The 24,987-nt window shown below is 45.0% G+C and overlaps 1 protein-coding gene across 2 annotated transcripts in view; it reads right to left on the reverse strand.

The window, feature by feature from the left end:
• The window catches only part of LOC137316523 (dedicator of cytokinesis protein 2-like), a 1,021,473-nt gene that overhangs the window by 765,773 nt on the left and 230,713 nt on the right, over positions 1–24,987 (reverse strand). For both annotated transcript variants that reach the window (XM_067980505.1, XM_067980471.1), the window contains exons 11-14: positions 20,333–20,408; positions 17,124–17,203; positions 10,861–10,986; positions 6,483–6,607 (exon numbers count right to left, since the gene is read on the reverse strand). In XM_067980505.1, the coding sequence (XP_067836606.1) occupies positions 6,483–6,607; positions 10,861–10,986; positions 17,124–17,203; positions 20,333–20,408 (407 nt within the window). The remainder of the gene's footprint in view (positions 1–6,482; positions 6,608–10,860; positions 10,987–17,123; positions 17,204–20,332; positions 20,409–24,987) is intronic.

The following is a 24,987-nucleotide window of genomic DNA, read 5'->3' on the forward strand; positions in this document are numbered from 1 at the left end:
GGTCAATATTTATCCCTCAACCAATATCACTATTGCCGGGGAATAGGACTAACTGGATTGCTCTTACAAAGAGCCAGCACTGGCTCAGTGGGCCGATTGGCCTCCTTCTGTGCTGTAACGCTTCTATGATTCTACTAAAAAACAGATCTTCTGGTCATTTATTACATTGCTGTTTGTGGGTCCTTAGTGTTCGCAAATTGGCTGCTGCGTTTCCTACATTACAACAGTGACTGCACTTCAAAAGTATTTCTTTGGCTGTAAAGCATTTTGGGACGTCCTGAACTTGTGAAAGATGCTGTATAAATGCAAGTCTTTCTTTTTACCTTTACAGAAGCAAGGCAAAATACTTCAGAGGCTGTAGATCTGAAATGAGAACTGAAAAATGCTGGGAACACTCAGCAGGTCCGGCAAAATCTGTAGAGAGAGGACAGTAGGGTTAACGTTTCAGGTCAATGAGCTTCCGTCAGAACCCGTCTGATGAAAGGTCATCGACCTGAAACATTAACTTTGTAATTTTCTCCACAGATGCTGCCTGACCCGCAGGAGACAAGAATGGGACAAAATCGGGTGTGATATTGATCATCAAAATGTCAACTTGGTGGTTTAAAGCTTTTCTGTCCACCATTTTAAAAAGGTGCTGATTATTTTAACACCTTAGTTAAAATGGAAGGCAAAGAAGTTTTGTGCGAGCATGTGGCCAAGTTTATTACTAATCTCACATACGATAACACCCAATTCTTTTCTACTACTAACCTTTCGAGTCCTTTGGAGGCCCCTGAAATGCCATCACGTTTTCAAAGTTTTATGCAAGAAAACATTGACGGGTCTGCATTGGGAGGGAGGCAAACAATTTCAAAATGGGGCTTGTGTGGAACCTAATAAGCATAATTGACCTGTTCCTGTTCACATAGTGCCCTCTATTCAGGAGATAAACCACAAGAAACAACTTAATCGCCAAATAACTTTTTATTCAATCAGGTTACAGTGATCCCCATGGTTGAACATCCTGTGGACACTCACTGCTTAAGGCTTACACCTAAAGCATAGCCACTTGGCCAAGATATCAGACAGCTGCCAGTGACTGTGGAACTGTACCCCCGTTCACCTACCACCCCTGTGCTCACTGACCTTCATTGGCTCCCAGTCCAGCAACGCCTCAAATTTAAAATCCTCATCCTCCTATTCAAATCCCCCGTGGCCTCGCCCCTCCCTATCTCTGTAACCTCCTCCAGATCTACAACCCTCCGAGATCTCTGTGCTCCTCCACTTCTGGTCTCTTGTGCATCCCCAATTTCCTTCGCCCCACCATTGGCGACCATTCCTTCAGCTGCCAAGCCCTGAGCTCTAGAATTCCCTCCCTAAATCTATTCGCCTCTCCACCTCTCTCCTCCTTTAAGATGCTCCTTAAAACCTACCTCTTTGAACAAGCTTTTGGTCACCTGTCCTAATACCTCCTTATGTGGCTCATTGTCAAATTGTGTCTGATTACGCTGCTGTGAAACGCCTTGGGACGTTTTACTACTTTAAAGGTGCTATATAAATGCTTGTTGTTGTTGTTGCTGCTGCTGCTGCTGCTGCGGTTGTTGTTGTTGTTGTTGTTGTTGTGCCCAGCATGAGGCATTGGCATTGGTAGAGGAGACGAGGGGACAAAATTAGAATTCGGTTTTAGCTTCATGCACAAAAAAGTTACCCTTCTATGAACTCCGAGGTCACCTCGGGTCAGGTTCAGTGACAAACATTTGCAAGAGTGCTTCAGCGGCACCTGCCCTGGTACACCTCCCGGAAGGTAAACCAGACCACAGTCTGAGGCGTCCCCCAGCACTTCTGGACTGAAGGAAAACAGTCACTTAGAAAAGTAGGAACATAGGAATTGCTCGATGAGAAAAGTCCAAAGTCCACCAAGTTCGCCTTCTACCATCCTGGTAGTCACTTGATACAATGATAATGGAGTTGTTGACTAATCATAGCAATCAATCTCTAACAATTAGTCTACAACAGACCCAGACATGACACAAGGAATACCCCCAGTGGTGGAGAGCTTTGGGAACCGTAGATCCAAAGTCACCTTTTTTCTGCCAAGTTTACCACATGTTAGGTCTCAAATTCCTCAGAGAGAGTATCCTATAATATTATTTTCTGAAAGAAATCTATCTGATTTGCATTTGAATGACACAATACTATCTACTTCCACCATCTCCCCAGGGAGCCTGTTCCATAGATTGACCACTCTCGCTCACTATAATATTGTTTCCACAGATTAGTTTTGAATTTACCCTCCTTCAAGCGCAGGCCCTGTCCTCTGGTTCTACTGTTGTGGACAGGGTGAAATAACTTGTCATGGTCTACATTATCCAGTCCCTTTCGAATCCTAAAAACAGAAATCTTATCACCTCTCAACCTTTTCTCTTCCAATGAGAACATGCCCAATTTACACACTCGCTCCTCATAATCCAATCCCTCCATCCCCTCAGTCATCCTGGTTGCTCTATTTTCTGTACCTGTTCAATATCCTTTATGTACTGCGATGTCCAGAACTGTACGCAGTATTCTAAATGCAGTCGTACCAATGATTCATAAAGTGGCAGGAATACTTCACTCACTATTTTGGTTCAATATTGACCTTTTAATGCATCCCAACATCTGATTTGCTTTATTCACTGCCGCCGAGCAAAGTTGCAATAGCTTCAATTTATTATCAATCAGGACCCCCAGATCTCTTTCTTTTTCCATGCACAAAGTCCTTCAGTTCCCAGCAGAGCCTTGATCCTTGCAGACAAAGGTAATACATCCCTTCAAGGTTTACAACATTTGCATTTTTTATTTAATCTTGACTCGTACAACTTATCCATTGTGGACACTGCTCCCAGAACCCCTGGGGTTGGAGAGGGCAGATGGCAAGATTTACCACCTGAGGGGAGCAGGGATTTGGGACAGCAGTAGGCCACTCAGCCCCTCGAGCCTGTTCCGCCATTCAATTAGATCGTGGCTGATCTGTATTTTAACTCCATCTAACCGCCTTGGTTCCGATACCCTTAATACCCTTACCTAACAAAAATCTATCAATCGTAGTTTTGACATTTCCAATTGACCCCCAGCCTCAATAACTTTTCGGGGGGGGAAGAGTTCCAGATTTCCACTATTCTTTATGTGAAGAAGTGCTTCCTGACATCACCCCCGAACGACCTGGCTCTAATTTTAAGGTTATGCCCCCTTTGTTCTGGATCTACCCGATCAACTCTGTTAGTCATCTTAAATTATTTAAAAATTCTCATCCTTGTTTTCAAATCCCTCCATGGCCTCACCTTTCCCTATCTCTGTGACCTCCTCTAGCCCTACAACCCTCCGAGTTCTCTGCGCTCCTCCAATTCTTGCCTCTTGCGCATCCCCAATTTTAATCGCTCCTCCATTGGTGGCCGTGTCTTCAGCTGCGTAGGCCCTGAGCTCTGGAATTCCCTCCCTAAACATCTCCGGCTCTCTACCTTTCTCTCCTCCTTTAAAACCTACCTCTTTGACCAAGCTTTTGGTCACCTGTCCTAATATCTCCTTATGTGGCTCAGTGTCAAATTTTGTTTGATAACACTCCTGTGAAGCATCTCGGGACGTTTTACTACATTAAAGGCGCTATATAAATGCATGTTGTTGTTGTTGTTGTTGTTGTTGTGAAACACCTCAATTAGATCACTGCTTAATCTTCAATAATCAAGGGAATACAAGCCTAGTCAACGCAACCTGTCCTCATAATTTAACCCTTTTAGCCCCGGTATCATTCTGGTTATACTAGGATCAGGCTCATTTGCCGTAGCCTTTCAAATACTGTTGGGAGGAGAGGCCATGACACCGCACCCATGTGACGAGGTCTCAGCTGGTGTGAGATCTGCTAAGGCCTATTGAATAGGATCAAGGACACAATTCCGGGGTAGTCCAGGAATTCCCCCAGAAATGTCCCCTTCATGTGGAGCGAAGGTCAGGCAGAAGATCCGCCCATATCCCCCGCACCCCCGCCCTCCCCATCGGAATTTAAAGGGCCATCTGAAATGGGTGCGGTAGCCTAGAGGTTATAATATTGGAGTAGCACCCCAGAGGTCATGAGTTCAAATCCCACATGGCAAGTCATCGCAGCTGAAGTCACTAAATCTGGGCTGGCACCAGAAATTGACCATTAAACCTGCCGGATTGTTGTAAAAACCCAACAGGTTCACTAATGTCCTTGAGGGAAGGGAACCTGCCATCCCTACATGACCTATACATGACTCCGATTCCACACTATGTGGTTGACTCATGATGCCCTCAAGGCACCTAAGGATGATCAATAAATACTGTCTCACCAACACTGCCAACATCCCACAAAGAAATAGATATATATTTAAAAAAAACACTTTGCTAAAAATAGCACAGGAAGTAAAGTCATGTTCTCTGAAGAAATTGTTTTCGCACAGAGGGTTGCTAAGATCTGGAATGCACTACCTGAAAGGGTGGCGGAAGCAGATTCCATAGGAACTTGCAAAAGGCAAATGGACGTGAACTTGAAGAGGACTAATTTGCAGGGTTATGGGAAAAAAACTGGGGTGTGGGACTAAATTGGACAGCTCTTTCGAAGAGCCGGAACAGCATGATGGGCCAAATGGCCTTCTTCTGTGCTGTAAGTTTCTATATGAAAATCTAAAATGAACACAGAAAATGTGGGGATGCACATCGGGACTGTCAGCATTTAAAAAGCATTCAATACCAGAACTGAAAGATTATAGCTATCAGGAAGGATTGAGCAGGCTGAGTCTCTTTTCTCTATAAAATACAAGACTGAGAGGTGACCTGATTTTTTTTTATTTGTTCATAGGATGTGGGTGTCGTTAGCAAGGCCAGCATTTATTGTCCATCCCTAATTGCCCTTGAGAAGGTGGTGGTGAGCTGCCTTCTTGAACCACTGCAGTCCGTGTGGTGAAGGTTCTCCCACAGTGCTGTTAGGAAGGGAGTTCCAGGATTTTGATCCAGCGACAATGAAGGAACGGCCGATATATTTCCAAGTCGGGATGGTGTGTGACTTGGAGGGGAACGTGCAGGTAGTGATGTTCCCATGTGCCTGCTGCTCTTGCCCTTCTAGGTGGTAGAGGTCGCGGGTTTGGGAGGTGCTGTTGAAGAAGCCTTGGCGAGTTGCTGCAGTGCATCCTTTGGATGGTACACACTGCAGCCACAGTGCGCCGGTGGTGAAGGGAGTGAATGTTTAGGGTGGTGGATGGGGTGCCAATCAAGTGGGCTGCTTTGTCCTGGATTGTGTCGAGCTTCTTGAATGTTGTTGGAGCTACACTCATCCAGGCAAATGGAGAGTATTCCATCACACTCCTGACTTGTGCCTTGTAGATGGTGGAAAGGCTTTGGGGAGTCAGGAGGTGAGTCACTTACTCTGACCTGCCTCTGACCTGCTCTTGTAGCCACAGTATTTATGTGGCTGGTCCAGTTAAGTTTCTGGTCAATGGTGACCCCAGGATGTTGATGGTGGGGGATTTAGCGATGGTAATGCCATTGAATATCAATGGGAGGTGGTTAGACTCTCTCTTGTTGGAGATGGTCATTGCCTGGCACTTGTCTGGCGCGAATGTTACTTGCCACTTATGAGCCCAAGCCTGGACGTTGTCCAGATCTTACTGCATGCGGGCACTGACTGCTTCATTATCTGAGGGGTTGCAAATGGAACTGAACACTATGCAATCAACAGTGAACATCCCCATTTCTGGCCTTATGATGGAGGGAAGGTCATTGATGAAGCAGCTGAAGATGGTTGGGCCTAGCACACTGCCCTGAGGAACTCCTGCGGCTGAGATGATTGGCCTCCAACAATCACTACTATCTTCCTTTGTGCTAGGTATGACTCCAGCCACTGGAGAGTTTTCCCCCTGATTCCCATTGACTTCAATTTTACTCTGGCTCCTTGGTGCTACACTCGCTCAAATGCTGCCTTGATGTCAAGGGCAGTCACTCTCACCTCACCTCTGGAATTCAGGAGAAACTTCTTTGCCCAGAGAGTGGTAAGAATTTGGAACTCGCTACCACATGGAGAAGGTGAGGCAAATAGTATAGATTAATTTAAGAGGAAGCTGGATAAGTGCATGAGGGAGAAAGGCATAGGAGGATATATTGATAGGGTTCGATGAAGAGGGGTGGGAGGAGGCTCTTGAGGAGCATAAACACTGGCACAGACGAGTTGGGCCAAATGGCCTGTTTCTGTGCTGTAAATTCAATGTAATGTTTTGAAAAAAGAGAAGGCAAGTTAACCGTTTGAGCAGAGATCAGTCATCAGATATGAAGGCCCTTGACCTCCAATGCTAATCTGTCTTTTATTTTTTCTCAGATGCCAATGGACCTGTAATTCTACCATTTTCCCTTTTGATTCCTGAAAATTGGTCCTGGGAGTCTCAATCCCGCTTCCTCATTCCTGGATCTACCAGTGAGTAGGGAGTAATCGGCTCCAGCGCTCCTAAATATCTTACCGGGAATATTTCTCCTTTTTCATCACAGACGCACATCGTAACCTCAACGTTCTTCTGGGTGGTCTTCTTCTGTTTATCAAACTCTCCTTGCACCAGAGTGACGTAAATATCATTCCGGACGTCGCCTGGATTTTTGGAAAAGAAAAACAAGATTTCCCCACTGAGTCTTGGAGTTTGAGTCAATCTGAGGGGAATGGTGCACAGTCAGAAATGCCACTATTCAGAGGGAATAGTAAAGCAATATTCTCGTCTGCCTATTGAGGTGGACGTTAAAAATTATTATGAGGAGATTGTAGGGTTCATTTTCTAAAAGGGTCAATCGGCCACAGGCCTTTCTACTTATAAACCCACCTTGAGCACAAAATATTATAGTGCCCAACAGCAACCCACCAATTTAATTTTCCTTTTTTTGAGGTAGTCAGGCTTTTGAAGAAAATATTATTGTGTAAGAGTCTGCACAATGGGTTTTCTGTGCTTTTTATGCTAACTGCTGCCAACTTTTTTCATCAGCTGGAGAAGAGTGATTGGCCCTCCCATGCAAAAGATAAGTTAACCTTTCCTTGGTTAGACCACACTTGGGAGTACTGTGAACAGTTCTGGTCTCCATATTATAAAAAGGATATAGAGGCACTGGAAAAGGTGCAAGAAAGTATTTACTAGGATGACAGCAGAACTGAGAGGTTATACCCATCAGGAATGTTTGTGCAGGCTGGGACTCTATTCTCTAGAAAAGAGAAGGCTGAGGGGTGGCCTGATGGAGGTCTTTAAGATTATGAAAGGGTTTTGATAGGGTGGACGTAGAGAAGATGTTCCCACTTGTGGAGGAGACCAAAACTAGGGGCCATCAATATAAGATAGTCACTAATAAATCCAATGGGGAATTCAGGAGAAACTCCTTTACCCAGAGAGTGCTTACAATGTGGAACTCGCTACCATAAAGAGTAGTTGAGGCGACTAGCATAGATGCATTTAAGGGGAAGCTAGATAAACATATGCGAGAGAAAGGAATAGAAGGATATGCTGATAGGGTTAGATGGAGTAGGGAGGGACGAGGCTCATGTGCAACATAAACAACGGGCATAGACCAGTTGGGCCGAATGGCCTGTTTCTGTGCTATTCATTCTATGTAATGTAAATCTCTGCTGTTTTCTCCCCTTCTCAAAGTGTTGGCTAACGCCAAGTTACATATACATGGATGAAGGAAAAGAGTGGGTTAATGTGATTAGAGCTATTTGCTCATGTGGAGGGCAAACACCAACATGGTCTATTTGGGCCAAATGGCCTGTTCCTTGTTGTAAAATTGAATATGTCCACAACCTGCCCTCCGACACCTCACCCAAATGGTAGTTGTTGTTTTAGTATTTCCCCACTCTTCCCCTTAGAAATACTGAAAGGATTGGCAGGCTGATTAACAGACTGACAGGCCGTGATGCGAATGCTCCTTGCATGGGCGCAACCATCTTTCTAACCAGCTGATAGGGTAGTTAGTCCTATACGGTGGGAGCTCCCACAACCCATACGATGAGGGGGGGAGGGGGGGGGGTCACCCACATTCACTGGAGACGAGCATCTCGCTTGATGTCAATCTAGATTTCAGAGGCGGAGCTCCACTCTCTGGGACTGTCTAGAGCAGGGTTTGAGCCCTGCACCTTCTGGACCAGAGACAGGAATGTTACCAAGCCAAAGGCTTGCTCCACCCAAATGGTTATTCATTACATTTGAGCCTAGACAATAAACGTCAGCAATTTATTCAATCGTGGGAGCCATGCAGGTCAACTGAGATGAATTGAGTTCACGTAGGTCGGGAACGCAGTTAGGAACCCGCTTCCTACTGCTCTTTGTTTCCCTAACTCTTCGACCCACCTCTCCTCAAGATGGTAACTCTTGCTGTCCAGTGGCTGTTTGTCACAAGTGAGCACAGACATCGAGTGTGTTGGGCTATTCAACTGATGTCGACACACTTTTCTGCAGGACTCACTGGATAGTGATCAAAGCAAGAAGCCGGACTGATTTTTATTTTCTTTCCAGATGGAGTCGGGGGCGGGAGGTGGGGCCGGTAGAGGCAAGGGTGGGCTGAGGTTAATTGTCGTATCCTTAACACTGTTGCAGCTGACTCATTTAACTCAGCACAGGGCAACTGGACAAAGGCACGAGGCGAGCTGTCCCATGGCTCTGCTGTATGATATTCCCATCCTCCCTCCTGAGCTGGGTTATTTTGTGTGGTGCAGAGGAGACCTAATTATAATCTGAATAAAATCAATAAAATTACATATATTTGAAACAGTTTATAATAATAATACAAATTATATATTAATTATATAGCAATTTAACACATCAAACCAGCTCAAAGTGCTTCACACCCAATTAATTACTTCGAAAAGTGTCAGCTGTGGCTTAATGGGTGGCACTCTCACCTCTGAGTCAGAAGGTTGTGGGTTCAAGTCCCACTCCAGAGACTTGAATCCAGTATGGTACTGAGGGAGTGCTGCACTGTCAGAGGTGCTGTCTTTCAGATGAGTAAGAATGTTACTAATCAAGAAAGAGATGGATTTAAAATTGGGAATTTTATTTATCTTTAGGCAGATTTCATTTCACAGTTGAGGCAATTCCAGAATTACAGGAAAATTTCAAACCCATTTTTAAAAGTGATAGATAATCAATAAGTGACAGGTGGACACTCTGTCAAGGCAATTATTCTGTTTTCCACTTCAGATATTAGCCCTTAGTCCTATATAGTCTTGGGATCGTTAATATCTTGTTACCTTTGAGATTATTATGATGTAATACAGCCACCTCGTGATCTCTTGTCACATTGTGCAACCAACCATTTTTTTTTGTATTTCACCAATCTTAAGTTACAATAATGGACAACAGCACACACTGTTGGTTGGGTCTTGCTGATATATTGCTTTAAATGTGTCTCATGTAAAGGTTTTTCAAGTGCCTCATTATTTGCAACAGATCGGAACTACTCTGCGCTTGGATTTTCAAAAGGCCTTCGATAAGATACTGCATAGTGCACTCATGACTAAGGTCAGAGCATGTGGAGTCAGGGGACAAGCATCAGAATGGCTAACAAGCCGGCTACAAAACAGAAAACAAAGAGTCGGGGTTAAAGGTAGTTACTCAGACTGGCGGAAGGTGGGAAGTGGAGTTCCATAGAGTTCAGTGCTAGGACCACTGTTGTTCACGATTTGGACTCGGGAAACAAAAGTACAATATTAATATTTACGGATGACACCAAATTGGGGGTATAGTTAATACTGAGGAGGACTGCGACAAAATATAAGAAAACGTTAACTAACTTTTAGAATGGGTGAGTAAATGGCAAATTAATTTCAATACGTATAAATATGAGGTGGTGCATTTTGGTAGGAGAAATATGGAGGTCACAATTGCTTGGAAAATAAGAGTCTAAATGGGGTAGAGGAGCAGAGGATTCACAGAACATTAAAAGTAGGAACGCAGGTCAACAAAGCCATCAAAAATGCAAATAAAGCAGTTCATTTCTAGAGGAATAGAATTGACAAGCAGAGAAGTTATGTTAAACTTATATAGAACCTTGATAAGGCCACACTTGGAGTACTGTGCACAGTTCTGGTCTCCATATTATAAAAAGGATATAGAAACACTGGAGAAGATGCAAAAAAGATTTACAAAGATGTTATAGGAACTGAAAAGTTATAACCATTAGGAAAGACTGAACAGCTGGGGCTCTTTTCTCTAGAAAAGGGAAGGTTGAGACATGACCTGATAGAGGTCTTTAAAAATATGAAGGGGTTCAATAGGGTAGACGTAGAGAAAATGTTTTCACTTGTGGGCGAGACCAAAACTAGGGGTCATAAATATAAGATAGTCAATAATTAATCCAATTGGGAATTCAGGAGAAACTTTTTTACCCAGAGAGTGGTTAGAATGTGGAACTCGCTACCACAGGGAGTAGTTGAGGAAATAGTATAGATGCATTTAAGGGGAAGTTAGTTAAGAACATAAGGGAGAAAGGAGTAGAAGGAAATGCTGACAGGGTGAGATGGAAGGGGTGGGAGGAGGCTCGTGTGGAGCATAAACACCGGCATGGATCAGTTGGGGCGAATGGCCTGTTTCTGTGCTGTATGATTCTTTCATTCTATCAGCTCACTTAACACAGATCGGGATTGTTCCTGGGAACTTGATAGTCTTTGTCGTTCAGAAGACGCCACATTTACTCCTGCAATCTGAATTGAATATTCAATTGCAAACATTAGGTCATAGTTAAGATTCACTTGGATCACAGAGCTCAGACATATTGGAAAATACTCGTCCTGCAACTGTTAATTGGTTAAGAGACCATTTCTATGTAGTCACTCAGCACCGTGAACCACAGTGGCAGTAGACAAACCTGGCATGATGATCTCAGGAAATCCCATTTTTCTTGCGACCACGGTGCTTCTGTCCACCAGGTGAGGGTGGTCCTTTCGAATCTGCTTCAGATCGCCTGACAGTAATTTCATGGAGACCCAGAGACCTGTGAGAACAGCACAATCATGAGAGGTGAAAACCCATCGGTCTATCGTTCCACTCGTTGCACATAATCTTTTTATCACGCAAAGGGTAGTACAAAAATGCAAGTCTCTTCCCCCACCCCACCCCATCCACCCCCTCCCCGCAAAAGGCTGCGGATGCTGGGGGACAATTAGAGCTTTCAAGACTAAGGTTTGTTAGTCAAGGGATGTGGAGCAAAAGCAGGTAAATGGAGTTGAGGCGCAGATCAGCCATGATCTCATTGAATAGTGGAACAGGCTCGATGGGCTGAATGGCCTACTCACATTCCTGTCTAACTATCTGCTCCTGTGTCAATTGCTGGAATGGTTTGTCAGGAACGGTGGTTGAGGCCAAAACAGCAGATTCATTTTAGAAACACTTAAAGGCTTTAATGGGAAGGTAGCAGGGTTGCTATTCTGGAAAGGTGAAATCAAAATGGGTTGAAGGGACTTCCAAAGTTGAACCTATCTGATGATCTTGGCGCTAAATCTCTACGGAGGTTTTTCCAGTCTCCCACCATTTCTCCGGGGGTTCTGCTGACATTATGGCGGGAGATCAGGGCAACCCCCCCCCCCCCCAAGAAATTCAGGGACCTTGTGTGATCTTGTGAAGAAGTAGGTTTGTTGTTACATCCTAGGCTATGTAGGAGGCATTACAAGATTATACAAGACAGTTTGAGTAAATTTTAATCTTTACCGCTCCCAGTCCAAAACTCCACGGACTGGGATCATCTACTGGAAATTTAGGTGTGCGCCTAATTCGTAGGCTCGTGATATTCCCCTCCCCCAATTCATTTTAACTTTTGTTACCTGCTTCTCCTGCTGTCCCTATGTCATAGAATCATAGAATGATACAGCACAGAAGGAGGCCGTTTGGCCCACCATGCCTCTGCCGGCTCTTTGAAAGAGGTTTTCAATTAGCCTCACTCCTCTTGCTCTTTGCCCATAGTCCTCCAATTTTTTTCTCTTCAAGCATTTCTCCAATTCCCTTTTGAAAGCTATTATTGAATCTGCTTCCACCAACCTTTCAGGCAGTGCATTCCAGATCATAACAACTCGCTGCATAAAAAAATTTCTCCTCATCTCGTCTCTGGTTCTTTTGCCAATTCATCTTTCTCGAGTCCAGGGGACTGGCTAGAGATTGGTTCTCAAAGCCTTTATCAATGTAGCTGCATTGTATGGGTCATCAGGAAATGTGCAAGAGTGCTATCAGCTGATGGGATGGATGATGCTTACTCCATTTTTCTGTGGGAATACTAAGCTTCCAGTTGACACCTCCTCTTTGAGAAAATCATTGGGTTGGCTCAATGCCCATAGGGCAACTAGAGATGGACAATAAATATGATTTGCCAGTATTGCCCACATTCCAACAACAAATTAGAAAAAAAGCATATAGTTTTAAAGAAAGAACTTGCATTTATATAGCGCCTTTCACGACCTCAAGACATTCCAAAGCGCTTTACAGCCAATGTAGGAAATGCAGCAGCCAATTTGCGCACAGCAAGCTCCCACAAACAGCAATAATATAAATGACCAGATAATCTGTTTTTAGGTATTTGTTGAGGGATACATGTTGGCTAGGACACATCCACTGCTCTTCTCTGAAGAGTAAGGAATCTTACAACACCAGGTTATAGTCCAACAGTTTTATTTGAAAATCACAAGCTTTCGGAGCTTACCTCCTTCGTCAGGTGAGTGAGTCACTCACCTGACGAAGGAGGTAAGCTCCGAAAGCTTGTGATTTTCAAATAAAACTGTTGGACTATAACCTGGTGTTGTAAGATTCCTTCCATTTGTCCACTCCAGTCCATCACCGGCATCTCCACATCATGCCTTCTCTGAAGAGTGCCATGGGAACTTTTACACCCACTCCCTCAGTACTGCACTGGAGTGTCAGCCTAGATTATGTACTCAATTCTGAGGAGTGGCCCTTGAACCCACAACCATCTGACTCAGATGTGAGAGTGCTACCACTGAGCCACAGCTGACACTTAGTGTTCTTTGGTATCATTCAATATTGTTGAAGACCTTTCCCTCAGGGGAATAAATGCCAGGTTAACGTTTGTGGGAGGGCACATTGTAGATAGGATGCACTTGATGGGCTGAATGGCCTTTTTATATTCTCAGAACAGAAAAAAATGAAAGTCGCCTGTCTTGTTACTGTAGATAAATGTCCTGTGTGAAATGAGTTTGGGTAATGACATGAGTCTACAGCTCAAAAGTGTTCTCTCATTTGACACTAATGGGCCGAAAAATAATTGAAATAACTGTGGGCAAATTGGGCTCACAGTACAATAGAGAGGGGATGTTGGAAATTGATGAGTGGCAGAAAGTTTGGTGTTTGACCTCCTGAAAGGAGCTTCCATTTCAAACAGTGAATAAAGATTGTTAGACTGTAAAATCTGTCATAACAGAGCATGCCTTAACAAGGTTGACATTGTAATGTGTTTTTATTATAAGTAAAATGTAAGACATTTTAACCAGGAGTAGACAGGTATTGTTAATCATACTCCATGCATCCTCACTGTGTTGAAATCAAAACTCATTGCTCTATCATCTATTTAACTTATTCTTTCCAAAAATCACAAAATCACGGTCTCCTCACCCCTTGCCTTCCTTAGGGATTTTAAAACCCAAACTCGGTATCACCTAGTCATCACTTCTCAATTTACCTCATCTTCTATCCTACTCTTTTCAACCTCTTGCTGTCCTTCTCTACGGGCTTTGACACTTCACTTTGGTATCTCATTTTTAAAAATGTAATACGAATTTGTTTAGAGATGGCTTCTATTCAATCTAAAATTACCCAGTAATCTGTGCCGCAAAGTTGCATATTAGTCAACCATGGCTCAGTTGGTAGCTCTCTCACCTCCTGAGTCAGAAAGTTGTGGGTTCAAGCCCCACTCCAGAGACTTGAGCACAAAATCCAGGCTGACACTCCCAGTGCAGTACTGAGGGAGTGCTGCACTGTCGGAGGTGCCGTCTTTCAGATGAGATGTTAAATTGCAGAGTCCGATGCCCCCTCTGCCCTCTCAGGTGGATGTTAAAGATCCCTTGGCAATATTTGAAGGGGAGTTCTCCCTGATGTCCTGACCAATATTTATCCCTGAACCAATATCACTAAAACAGATTATCTGGTCATTATCGCATTGCTGTTTATGGGATCTTACTGTGCACAAATTGGCTGCCACGTTTCCCACATTGCAACAGTGACTACACTTCAAAAAGTATTTCATTGGCCGTAAAGCGCTTTGGGATACCTTGAGGTTATGAAAAGCGCTATATAAATGCAAGTCTTCTTTCTTTCCAACGTAATTCATGAAGTAGGCTTATCCCAAAGGGTCAGCATGTTTGTCTAATGAGCAGTTAGTTCATGAGGATATGTAAGCTCCGAAATTCGATTCCCCAGTCTGTGCTGAGTTAGTTCAGCAGTCGGGTGCTGCAATTGTCCTCAATGCCCCTGAGGTCGGAAGGGGGGATTTGGCCAACATTCCCACCTTCTGAATGGTGCCCAGTAATGCCTGCAGGAAAGTGTGCACATGTTGGTGTTGGGTGAGGACCCGATGCTCTGGCCCACTAGCATCATTATAGGCTCTCAAGCTCCACATGTGAATAACGGGCACTTGGGCAAGGTACTAGAGGGCCATTGGTGCTCGTGGCTTCAGAAAAGGAGAGGAAGGGAAAAGAATAGGGAGGAAAACTAAATGAAAACTCACAATGTAAAATCTACTTATGCAGCTCAGTTTATTTTTTGGCACCATGTCCTCACACTGTATATTTACAGTGATGGGAACATTACTTTCACAAAGGTCGTTTGGAAAGGCATTAAGTGTGATATTTTTCCATTTCCATAGCAGCCCGCCTTTGGAGCAACTAGGAGAAGGTTTGTGCTCTCGGTCAGCTCCTGCTAGGAACTGGGTTAAGAGAGGGGACCTCATTGAGATATGTAACATAGTAAAGTGTATAGAAAACGTAACAACTTGCATTTATATAGCGTCTTTAGTGATGTAGTAAAAAGTTCCAAGGCGCTTCACAGGAGCGTTAACAGACAAAATTTGACACCGAGCGACAGGTGACCAAAAGCTTGGTCAAAGAGATAGGTTTTAAAGTGCATCTTAAAGGAGGACAGAAAGATAGAGAGGCTTAGGGAGGGAATTCCAGAGCTTAAGGCCTAGACAGCTGAAGGTACGGCCGCCAATGGAGGGGCGAAGGAAATAGGGGATGCACAAGAGGCGAGAATTGGAGGGACGCAGGTTTATCAGAGGGTTGTTGGCCTGGAGGAGGTTGCAGAGATAGGGAGGGGTGAGACCATGGAGGGATTTGAAAACGAGGATGAGAATTTTATATAACAGAAACAATACTTCAATCTAAACCGTGACAGTAGGACTAGGTGGTACAGAAACCAACGGGTCTGATGTTAAGGAAGTACTTGACACAAAGAGAGAGCAACACTTCTGGGTCGAGTAGCAGAGGCAAAAACACTGGATATTGAAGAACCCAACTGGATATTGTGAAGGGAGACTGTCATTTTTTTTTGAGCTGGACAAGCTAGGATGGGGCTGAAAGGCATTCTGTCAAGCGATTTGTGGTCCTATCGGTCTGGGTTGGATTCAAACCTAGGTCTCAGGGGTGAAAGCACAATGTGCTAACATTGATTCCCCCAGCTAAATATTTGTGTTCACAAAAATGTGCCAGAATGATTCCAGGGCTAAAAGGGTTAAATTATAAGAACAGGTTGTAATCCCTTGAGTATAGAAGATTAAGGGGTGATTTAATTGAGGTGTTTAAGATGATTAAAAGAGTTGATAGGGTAGATACAGAGAAACTATTTCCTCTGGTGGGACAGCCCAGAACAACTTTAAAATTAGAGTTAGGCCGTTCAGGGGTGATGTCAGGAAGCACTTCTTCACACAAAGGGTAGTGGAAATCTGGAACTCTCTCCCCCCAAAAATGCTGTTGAGGCTGGGGGTCAATTGAAAATTTCAAAACTGAGATTGATAGGTTCAAGTTAGGCAAGGGTATTAAGGGTTACGGATCCAAGGTGGGTAGATGGAGTTAAGATACAGATCAGCCATGATCTAATTGAATGGCGGAACAAGCTCGAGGGGCTGAATGGCCTAGTCCTGTTCCTATGTTTCCCATGTTCCTAAAACACCACCCCTCTTAAAGGAGGCAGTGGGGAAATCACCATGACAACTAGAAGGGTCCCTGCACGGGAGAGGAGAGCCGCCTGAAGAGTCTAAATCAAAAGTAAAATACTGAGGATGCTAGAAATCTGAAATAAAAACAGAAAATGCAGGAAACCGCCAGTTCTGACGAAAGATCTTTGACCTGAAACGTTAACTCAGTTTCTTTCCCCTCAGATGCTGCCTGACTTGCTGAGCTTTTCTACAATTTTCTGTTTTTATTGAAGAGCAGGTCAGAGGCTGGGTATTCTGCGGCGAGTGACTCACCTCCTGACTCCCCAAAGCCTTTCCACCATCTACAAGGCACAAGTCAGGAGTGTGATGGAATTCTCTCCACTTGCCTGGATGAGTGCAGCTCCAACAACACTCAAGAAGCTCGACACCATCCAGGACGAAGCAGCCCGCTTGATTGGCACCCCTTCCACCACCCTAAACATTCACTCCCTTCACCACCGGCGCACAGTGACTGCAGTGTGTACCATCCACAGGATGCACTGCAGCAACTCACCAAGGCTTCTTCGACAGCACCTCCCAAACCCGCGACCTCCACCACCTAGAAGGACAAGGGCAGCAGGCGCATGGGAACAACACCACCTGCACGTTCCCCTCCAAGTCACACACCGTCCCGACTTGAAATACATCGCCGTTCCTTCATCGTCGCTGGGTCAAAATCCTGGAACTCCCTTCCTAATAGGGAGTAGAGGAACCTTCACCACATGAGATGCAGCGGTTCAAGGCGGCGGCTCACCACCACCTTCTCAAGGGCAATTAGGGATGGGCAATAAATGCCGGCCTTGCCAGTAACGCCCACATCCCATGAACAAATTTTTAAAAAATGTAGCTCGTGTCCAGATAAACATTAATAAAACAGATTAGAAAAGAAAAATGGCTTTGCTATGCTAAGGTAAGGAGCAAATTTGAAAGGAATATTGTACCTTGTCCTTTGTGGTTTATGTCTTTGGCAACTGCAACCTTATGGATTAAACTGTGGAGGAAATCATTTTCAGCTGCAACTCTGCAAGGGGGGAAAACAAAGTTTGGAAAATAATTAACTATACTTATGGAATATTATGGCCTGTTGACGGTTGCCTGAACAGTATAATGACACAAGTGACCAAACTCATTACCCTCTAAACAAAGTCAAGGCAATCCGCCTCGGTTCGATACTGCACCACAGAGAGGATTACCGAGGCCTCCTGCTACCTGTGAAGGCAACAAAGTCACCCAACTGTGAAATTGTTCTCAGCATCTGTGCGTGTCGACGCTTTGCGGTTTTGTGAGAGGGACGACTAAATTTTAACTATTAGCGCAGAAAGTGCTGGAGGAGCAGGTGCATGCTGCATTGCGGATAAATCGAATCTTTCTTCCATAACAACATAGGAACTGGAGTAGGCCATTCAGCCCCTCAAGCCTGTTCGGCAATTCAATAGATCATGGCTGATCTATATATCAATTCCATCTACCTGCTGATTTTTTTATAATGACTGGCAAAATATTGGAGTGCATTTCAGACTACATCACCTAGGCGGTAATCTGGCGCAGTAGGTCACCCGCTGTGACTCAGCGAGTAGCACTCTTGCCGGCTGAGTTAGAAGGTTGTGAGTTCAAGTCCCACTCCAGAAACTTGAGCACAAAATCCAGGCTGGCACTCCCAGTGCAGTACTGAGGGAGCGCTGCACTGTCAGGAGATGACGTCTTTCTCAGATGAGACATTAAACTGAGGCTCCGTCTGCCCTCTCAGGTGGACATAAAAGATCCCATGGCAATATTTTGAAGAAGAGCAGGGGAGTTCTCCCCGGTGTCCTTGCCAATGTTTATCCCTGAACCAACATCACTAAAAAACAGATTATCTGGTCATTATCACATTTGCTGTTTGTGGGATCTTGCTGTGCGCAAATTGGTTGCCGTGTTTCCTACATCACAACAGTGACTATACTTCAAAAGTACTTCATTGGCTGCGAAGTGTTTTGGGACGTCCTGAGGTCATGAAAGGCAAGTCTTTCTCTCTTTAATGGAATGAAAATCAGGGCGTGTTCTACAACAGGCGGGTGATCAGCCCTGCTAGTGAAGCTAAAAGTTTACCCCATTGGTTTCAAAAGGAGTGGAACTCCCTAACACTCCGTCATTGATAACACTCTGACGTGACTAACACCACTCACTGTGCCATTCCTGATATGACCTTGATATACCCTGCTACCTCACTGTACCATTCTCTAGATGCTGAGAGGTTGTTTCCCCTGGCTGAAGAGTCGAGAACCAGGGGCATAGTCTCAGGATAAGGGATCAGCCATTTAAGACTGAGATGAGGAGGAATTTCACAACTCAGAGGGTTGCGAATCTTTGGAATTCTCTACCCCAGAGGGCTGTGGATGCTGAGTCGTTGAATATATTCAAGGCTGTGATAGATAGATTTTTGGACTCTAGGGGAATCAAGGAATATGGGGATCAGGCGGGAAAGTGGAGTTGAGGTCAAAGATCAGCCATGACCTTATTGAATGGCGGAGCAGGCTCGAGGGGCCGTATGGCCTACCCCTGCTCCTATTTCTTATGTTCTTATGCTCTAACATTACCTGCCCCCTTCTCTTAACTATTCCTGAGAAGGCCAAGGGGAGATTTAATGGAGGATTTGATAGGGTGGTTGGGAAAGACTATGTCCTCTGGTTGGGGATTCAGTGATGAGAGGGGTCATCAATTTAAAATGATCACTAATGGAGTGAGGAGAGCGATGAGCTTTACGCAGATGGTTTTTGGAGCATGGAATGCTTTGCCACAGGGAGTGGGTGAGGCGGAGACCAATGAATAAACATTTGAAGCTGAGAAAGATGGCGAGGTGGCAGATAAGTGGGATTAGATTTGATTGCTCGAGCCTGGTGGGCTGATGGGCTGAATAGCCTCTTTTTGTGCAGTAAACTTTTATGGTTCTATACCCTACTACCCTTGCTGTGAGATGATATTATCAGGACCCAATCTGCAATTTCAAGCTGAGGCCGGAGCTAGGGGGAGGGAGGGAGGGAGAGGGGGTGGGGAGAGGAGGCGAGGGGGACAGTTTCGGCTTCCCCATCAGGCCAAACTTGCCGGGAACCAGATCCTGAGCCAGGAGAGGCCCAGAGGTAAGCTTTGAATTTATTTTTCAGATTTCCTTGTGGGGCAGGAGGGGCTTCTCAGGCCTCATGAGGAAGCCTTGAGCTTCCCTTGCACCAGGCTACCCCCGGCTCCTCCCGATCACAGACAGATCCCCCACCACTGCCACCCACCCCCCCCATCGCCACCCCCCCCACCCATTCCCTGATCGCAGCCTCGATCTCCCAGCTCCCCCCACCCCCCCCCCCCCGCCGATCGTGGCCCCAACCTATCAGCCCCACCCCCCACCCTCCACTCCTGGGCGTGGCCTCGAGCATTCCCCCCCACTAACTGACAGGGACCGTCCCCACCGATCCCCAGCTGCGGCCTCCTACCGCTCATTTTGCGTTCCCACCCACCGGCCAACGCTGTCAATTTGGCCGGCTGTCGGGCGGGAGTCCGCAGCAGGTTATTTAAACGAAGAACTACCGTTAAGATCGGCAGGGCCTCCACGTCCCCGGCCTTGCCAGGCTTTTCCCCACGCTGCCCTGCTCCCTCCCCGCTTCCCCGTTAATATCGGGGCCATTGGCTTTTAAGCTTGGAAGGAGACATCAGAGAGGTGATCTTATTGAGGTATCTATGATTGACAAGGGAATCGAAAATATAAATCCAGAATATTAATCTAAACTAAATTGCAGGAGCAGGACAAGGGGGACACAGGCTCAGCAGGTAAAAGGTCGAGTTAGGACCGATACCAGGAAGTTCTTCTTCACACAGAGAATGATCAACGCTAAGAATGGACTTCAGGCTGGAATAATGGAGCAGAAAACCTCGGAACTATTTGAGAAACAATTGGATGCAGCAACGGGAGGCCTGTCGGATCTTTCAAGACGGAGGGATTAAGACTGGCCCAATGGCTTTTCGTTTCCTTTCGTAATTATCTGGTGTTTTTTTGATCACGCGGAGTGGCAATGGGGTTAAAATAAGGTCAAGTAGCAACGCCCTAAGAGTTGTCTGGCTCTTTGCTACGGGAGGGATGCCGGGACGACGGCCGACTTTAAAACAAACTTAAATCGTCACTTACTGTTGAAAGGGAATAAAATGGTGCTTGTCCTCATCACTCTCGGCTTTGCCTTTCAAAATGTCAGTAATGTCCATTGCTGAAAAAAGGAAACGCAATTTGAATTAGACTGAGCTGCACTGATACACTTTTCTCCAATTGTATTCCTTCCCCCTCCCCTTCTGAAGACGCTGGGTGTGGTTCCTTGGATGCCAGCAGCTCTCACCCAAGTGGTGATTGTTGATGGATGAGCCCCGGCAGAGACATTCGCACGCTATTCAACAGTGAGAGCATCACAGCTGAATCCAACTCACCTGACGTTCACACATAAGGTGAGAGGGGAGAGATACAAAAGGATCCAGAGGGGCAATTTTTTCACTCAAAGGGTGGTGAGTGTCTGGAACGAGCTGCCAGAGGCAGTAGTAGAGGCAGGTACAATTTTGTCTTTTAAAAAGCATTTGGACAGTTACATGGGGAAGATGGGTATCGAGGGATATGGGCCAAGTGCAGGCAATTGGGACTAGCTTAGTGGTATAAACTGGGCGACATGGACATGTTGGGCCGAAGGGCCTGTTTCCATGTTGTAACTTCTATGATTCTATGATTCTATGATTCTATAAAAGAAAGACTTGCATTTATTTATTGACGCTTTTCACGACCTCAGGATGTCCCAAAGCACTCTACAGCCATTTAAGTATTTTTTTGAAGTGCGGTCACTGTTGTGATGTAGGAAACACAGCAACCAATTTGCGCACAGCAAGATCCCACAAACAGCAAATGTGATAATGACCAGATCACCTGTTTTAGTGATGTTGGTTCAGGGATAAATATTGGCCCAGGACGCCGGGGGAGAACTCCCCTGCTCTTCTTCTACAAAGTGCCACAGGATCTTTTACATCCACCTGAGAGGGCAGACGGGGTTTAACGTATTCATTCAAAAGACGGCACCTCCGGCAGTGCAGAATTCCCTCAGTGGCGCGCTGAAGTGACAGCCTATATTTTATGCTCAAGCTCTGAAGTGGGACTATGAAACCACAATCCACTGACTCAGAGACAAGAGTGCTACCCTCTGAGCCACAGCTGACACCATAAATACTTTCCAGCCGGGGTTCCCTGGATAATGAGCATGAGCCCCGGGCCGATTTTTTTTTTCCACAACCTAGTGCGACGAGAGGGACTTTATGTTTGAACTTCTGCACAGCTGGTTTGTTTTTTTTTAATACATTTTTCGAATGGTTGCTTGACAGAGAACACAAAATCAAGAGATAAAGTTAAAAAGGGAAATCCTGGAAGGCCAGTGCCATCACCCAAGTAGAGTCTTAGATAATGTCCTCGGATTTCCGACGAAAATTTTTCAGCAGATCTATAGTGAGTGGAGGCATAAAGCTACCTGGGGATGTGCTCTGCTGCATCGCTGCCTTTCCCACCACTTTTCAGAGGCCAACCTCGTCATGGGGAAATTGGCCTGACCATGAATGGCGGTAATAAGATGCAAATGAGGCAAACATGTCCCCCGAGTTTCAGACAATACAAACTGTAACTTGTCCAAACCTCCTGTCCTATGCAAAGTCCTGCTTGCCCATCACCCCTGTCCTTACTGACCTTTATTGGCTCTCTGTTTGCCCCCCCCCCCCAAAGTATTGAATTCAATATCATTATCCTCATTTATAAATACCTTCTAGGACTCACCCCCCTCTATGCCCACAACTTCCTCCAGCTTATATCCCAGCTTGTGCCCTTTGGTCCCCTGACTGGTCTCCTGTGCATCCTCCCCCCTCCCCCCCCCCCCACTTCCCTTCACTCCACCATCAGCCCCCATCCATCGTGGCCTTCCTCCCCCTCTGAGCCGCTCAGCCTTGATAGCTCTCTCCACTCCTTTGATGGCCTCCTCAAAACTTTATTGATCATGTTCCCGTTCATCTCAGTTCCTCTACAGCTCAGGATCTGTGGGTTTTTTTTCCCTACTTGAGAGTGCCTTAGGATGTTTTCTGTGTCAAACTCACCGGATAAATGCTGCTGTGGCATTTGGACACCCATTGTCAGCACAGCCAAATAGTGCTCCCCTCCTCTCACTAAATTCTCAAGGACATGAGGAAACCATCAAAAGTCTTCTCGCTACAGATGAATCATAGAATCGTGAAATGATACAGCACAGAAGGAGGCCATTCTGCCCATCGTGCCTGTGCCGGCTCTTTGAAAGAGCTATCTAAGATGCTGACTGATTGCCGCATATTTCCGGCATTTTCTTTATTTCAGATTCCCAGCGTTTACAGTTTTTTTTTTCTTTTCTATGTATCATTGAGATCACTCCCTGCGCAGCGTGCAGTCTTTCTGTGCCTCGATGCTTTTGCTTTAAGCAACTGTATCCGGCTAGATTGATAATCAAAAGCCGGTTTAAGAATACAGCAATCTGGATGGAGTATGGCTGATCAATCTAATGTAAATAAGAGCAGTATGATTAGACTAGGGAATGGGAACAAGCGCTGGGAGTATAAGATGAACAGTGGTGGGGTTCAGATACAATCATAGAATCATAGAAGTTTACAACATGGAAACAGGCCCTTCGGCCCAACATGTCCATGTCGCCCAGTTTATACCACTAAGCTAGTCCCAATTGCCTGCACTTGGCCCATATCCCTCTATACCCATCTTACCCATGTAACTGTCCAAATGCTTTTTAAAAGACAAAATTGTACCCGCCTCTACTACTGCCTCTGGCAGCTCGTTCCAGACACTCACCACCCTTTGAGTGAAAAAATTGCCCCTCTGGACCCTTTTGTATCTCTCCCCTCTCACCTTAAATCTGTGCCCCCTCGTTATAGACTCCCCTACCTTTGGGAAAAGATTTCACATACAATGGTGGTGAGAGATTGAACAGCCCATTAAAGCCATCAATGCATGAATCTAAATTAAATCAAAATGAATTTTAAAAATTCATGGGAAATTTAAATTGATATTGAATTGAATATCATAACAAAAATTAGTCAGGGTTCCTCCATCTGCTTAGCTCAGTTAAATAGCACACGTGCCTGGGAATCAAAAGATCATAGGTTCAAATCCCACAGTAAACCTAAGCACATAATCCAGGCTGATAACTAAGAACATAAGAAATAGGAGCAGGAGTAGGCCATACAGCCCCTCGAGCCTGCTCTGCCACTCAATAAGATCATAGCTGATCTTCCACCTCAACTCCACTTTCCTGTCCGATCCCTTGATTCCCCTAGAGTCCAAAAATCTATTGATCTCAGTCTTGAATATATTCAACAAGTGAGCATCCACAGCCCTCTGGGGTAGAGAATTCTAAAGATTCACAACCCTGAGTGATCTCTTCATCTCAGTTCTAAATGTCTGACTGCTTATCCTGAGACTATGCCCCCTAGTTCTAGACTCTTCAGCCAGGGGAAACAGTCTCACAGCATCTACCCTGTCAAGCCCTCTCAGAATCTTATATGTTTCAATGAGATCATCTCTCATTCTTCTAAACTCCAGAGAGTATAGGCCCATTCTACTCAACCTCTCCTCATAAGACAACCCTTATCTCAGGAATCAATCTAGTGAACCTCTGTTGCACCGCCTCTAAGGCAAGTATATCCTTCCTTAGATAAGGAGCCCAAAACTGTACACAGTACTCCAGGTGAGGTCTCACCAAAGCTCTGTACAATTGCAGAAAGACTTCCTTACTCTTGTACTCCAATCCCCTTGCAATAAAGGTTAACATACCACTTGCCTTTCTAATTGCTTGCTGCACCTGAAAGTTAACTTTCTGTGTTTTGTGTACAAGGACACCCAAATCTCTCTGAACACCAATATTTAATAGTTTCTCACCATTTAAAAAATATTCTGTTTTCCTATTTTTTCTACCAAAGTGAATAACCTCACATTTCCCCACATTATACTCCATCTGCCACCTTCTTGCCCACTCACTTAACCTGTCTGTATCCCTTTGCAGACTCTTTGTGTCCTCCTCACAGCTTACTTTCCCACCTACCTTTGTATCATCAGCAAACTTGGATTCATTACACTCGGTCCCTTCATCTAAGTCATTAATATAGATTGTAAATAGCTGAGGCCCAAGCACTGATCCTTGTGGTACCCCACTAGTTACAGCCTGCCAACCTGAAAATGACCCGTCTATTCCTACTCTCTGTTTTCTGTCCATTAACCAATCCTCTATCCATGCTAATATATTATCCCCACTCCATGAGCCCTTATCTTGTGTAACAACCTCCTGTGTGGCACCTTATCGAATCCCTTTTCAAAATCCAAATATACTACATCCACTGGTTCCCCTTTATCTAGCTTGGTAGTTACATCCTCAAAAAACTCTAATAGATTTGTCAAACATGATTTCCCTTTCATAAAACCACGTTGACTCTGCCTGATCATATTATGATTTTCTAAGTGCCCCGTTACCACGAACTTAACAATAGATTGCAGCATTTTCCGGACGACTGATGTCAGGCTAACTGGCCTGTAGTTCCCTGTTTTCTCTCTCCCTCCTTACTTGAATAGCGGGGTAACATTTGCTACTTTCCAATCCACTGGGACCGTTCTACAGTCTAGGGAATTTTGGAAGATCACAACCAATGCATCCACTATCTCTGCAACCACCTCTTTTAAAACCCTAGGATGTAGGCCATCAGGTCCAGGGGATTTGTCGGCTTTTAGTCCCATTAATT

The sequence above is a fragment of the Heptranchias perlo genome, chromosome 1, assembly GCF_035084215.1.
Source record: "Heptranchias perlo isolate sHepPer1 chromosome 1, sHepPer1.hap1, whole genome shotgun sequence".
In the NCBI taxonomy this organism is placed as follows: domain Eukaryota; kingdom Metazoa; phylum Chordata; class Chondrichthyes; order Hexanchiformes; family Hexanchidae; genus Heptranchias; species Heptranchias perlo.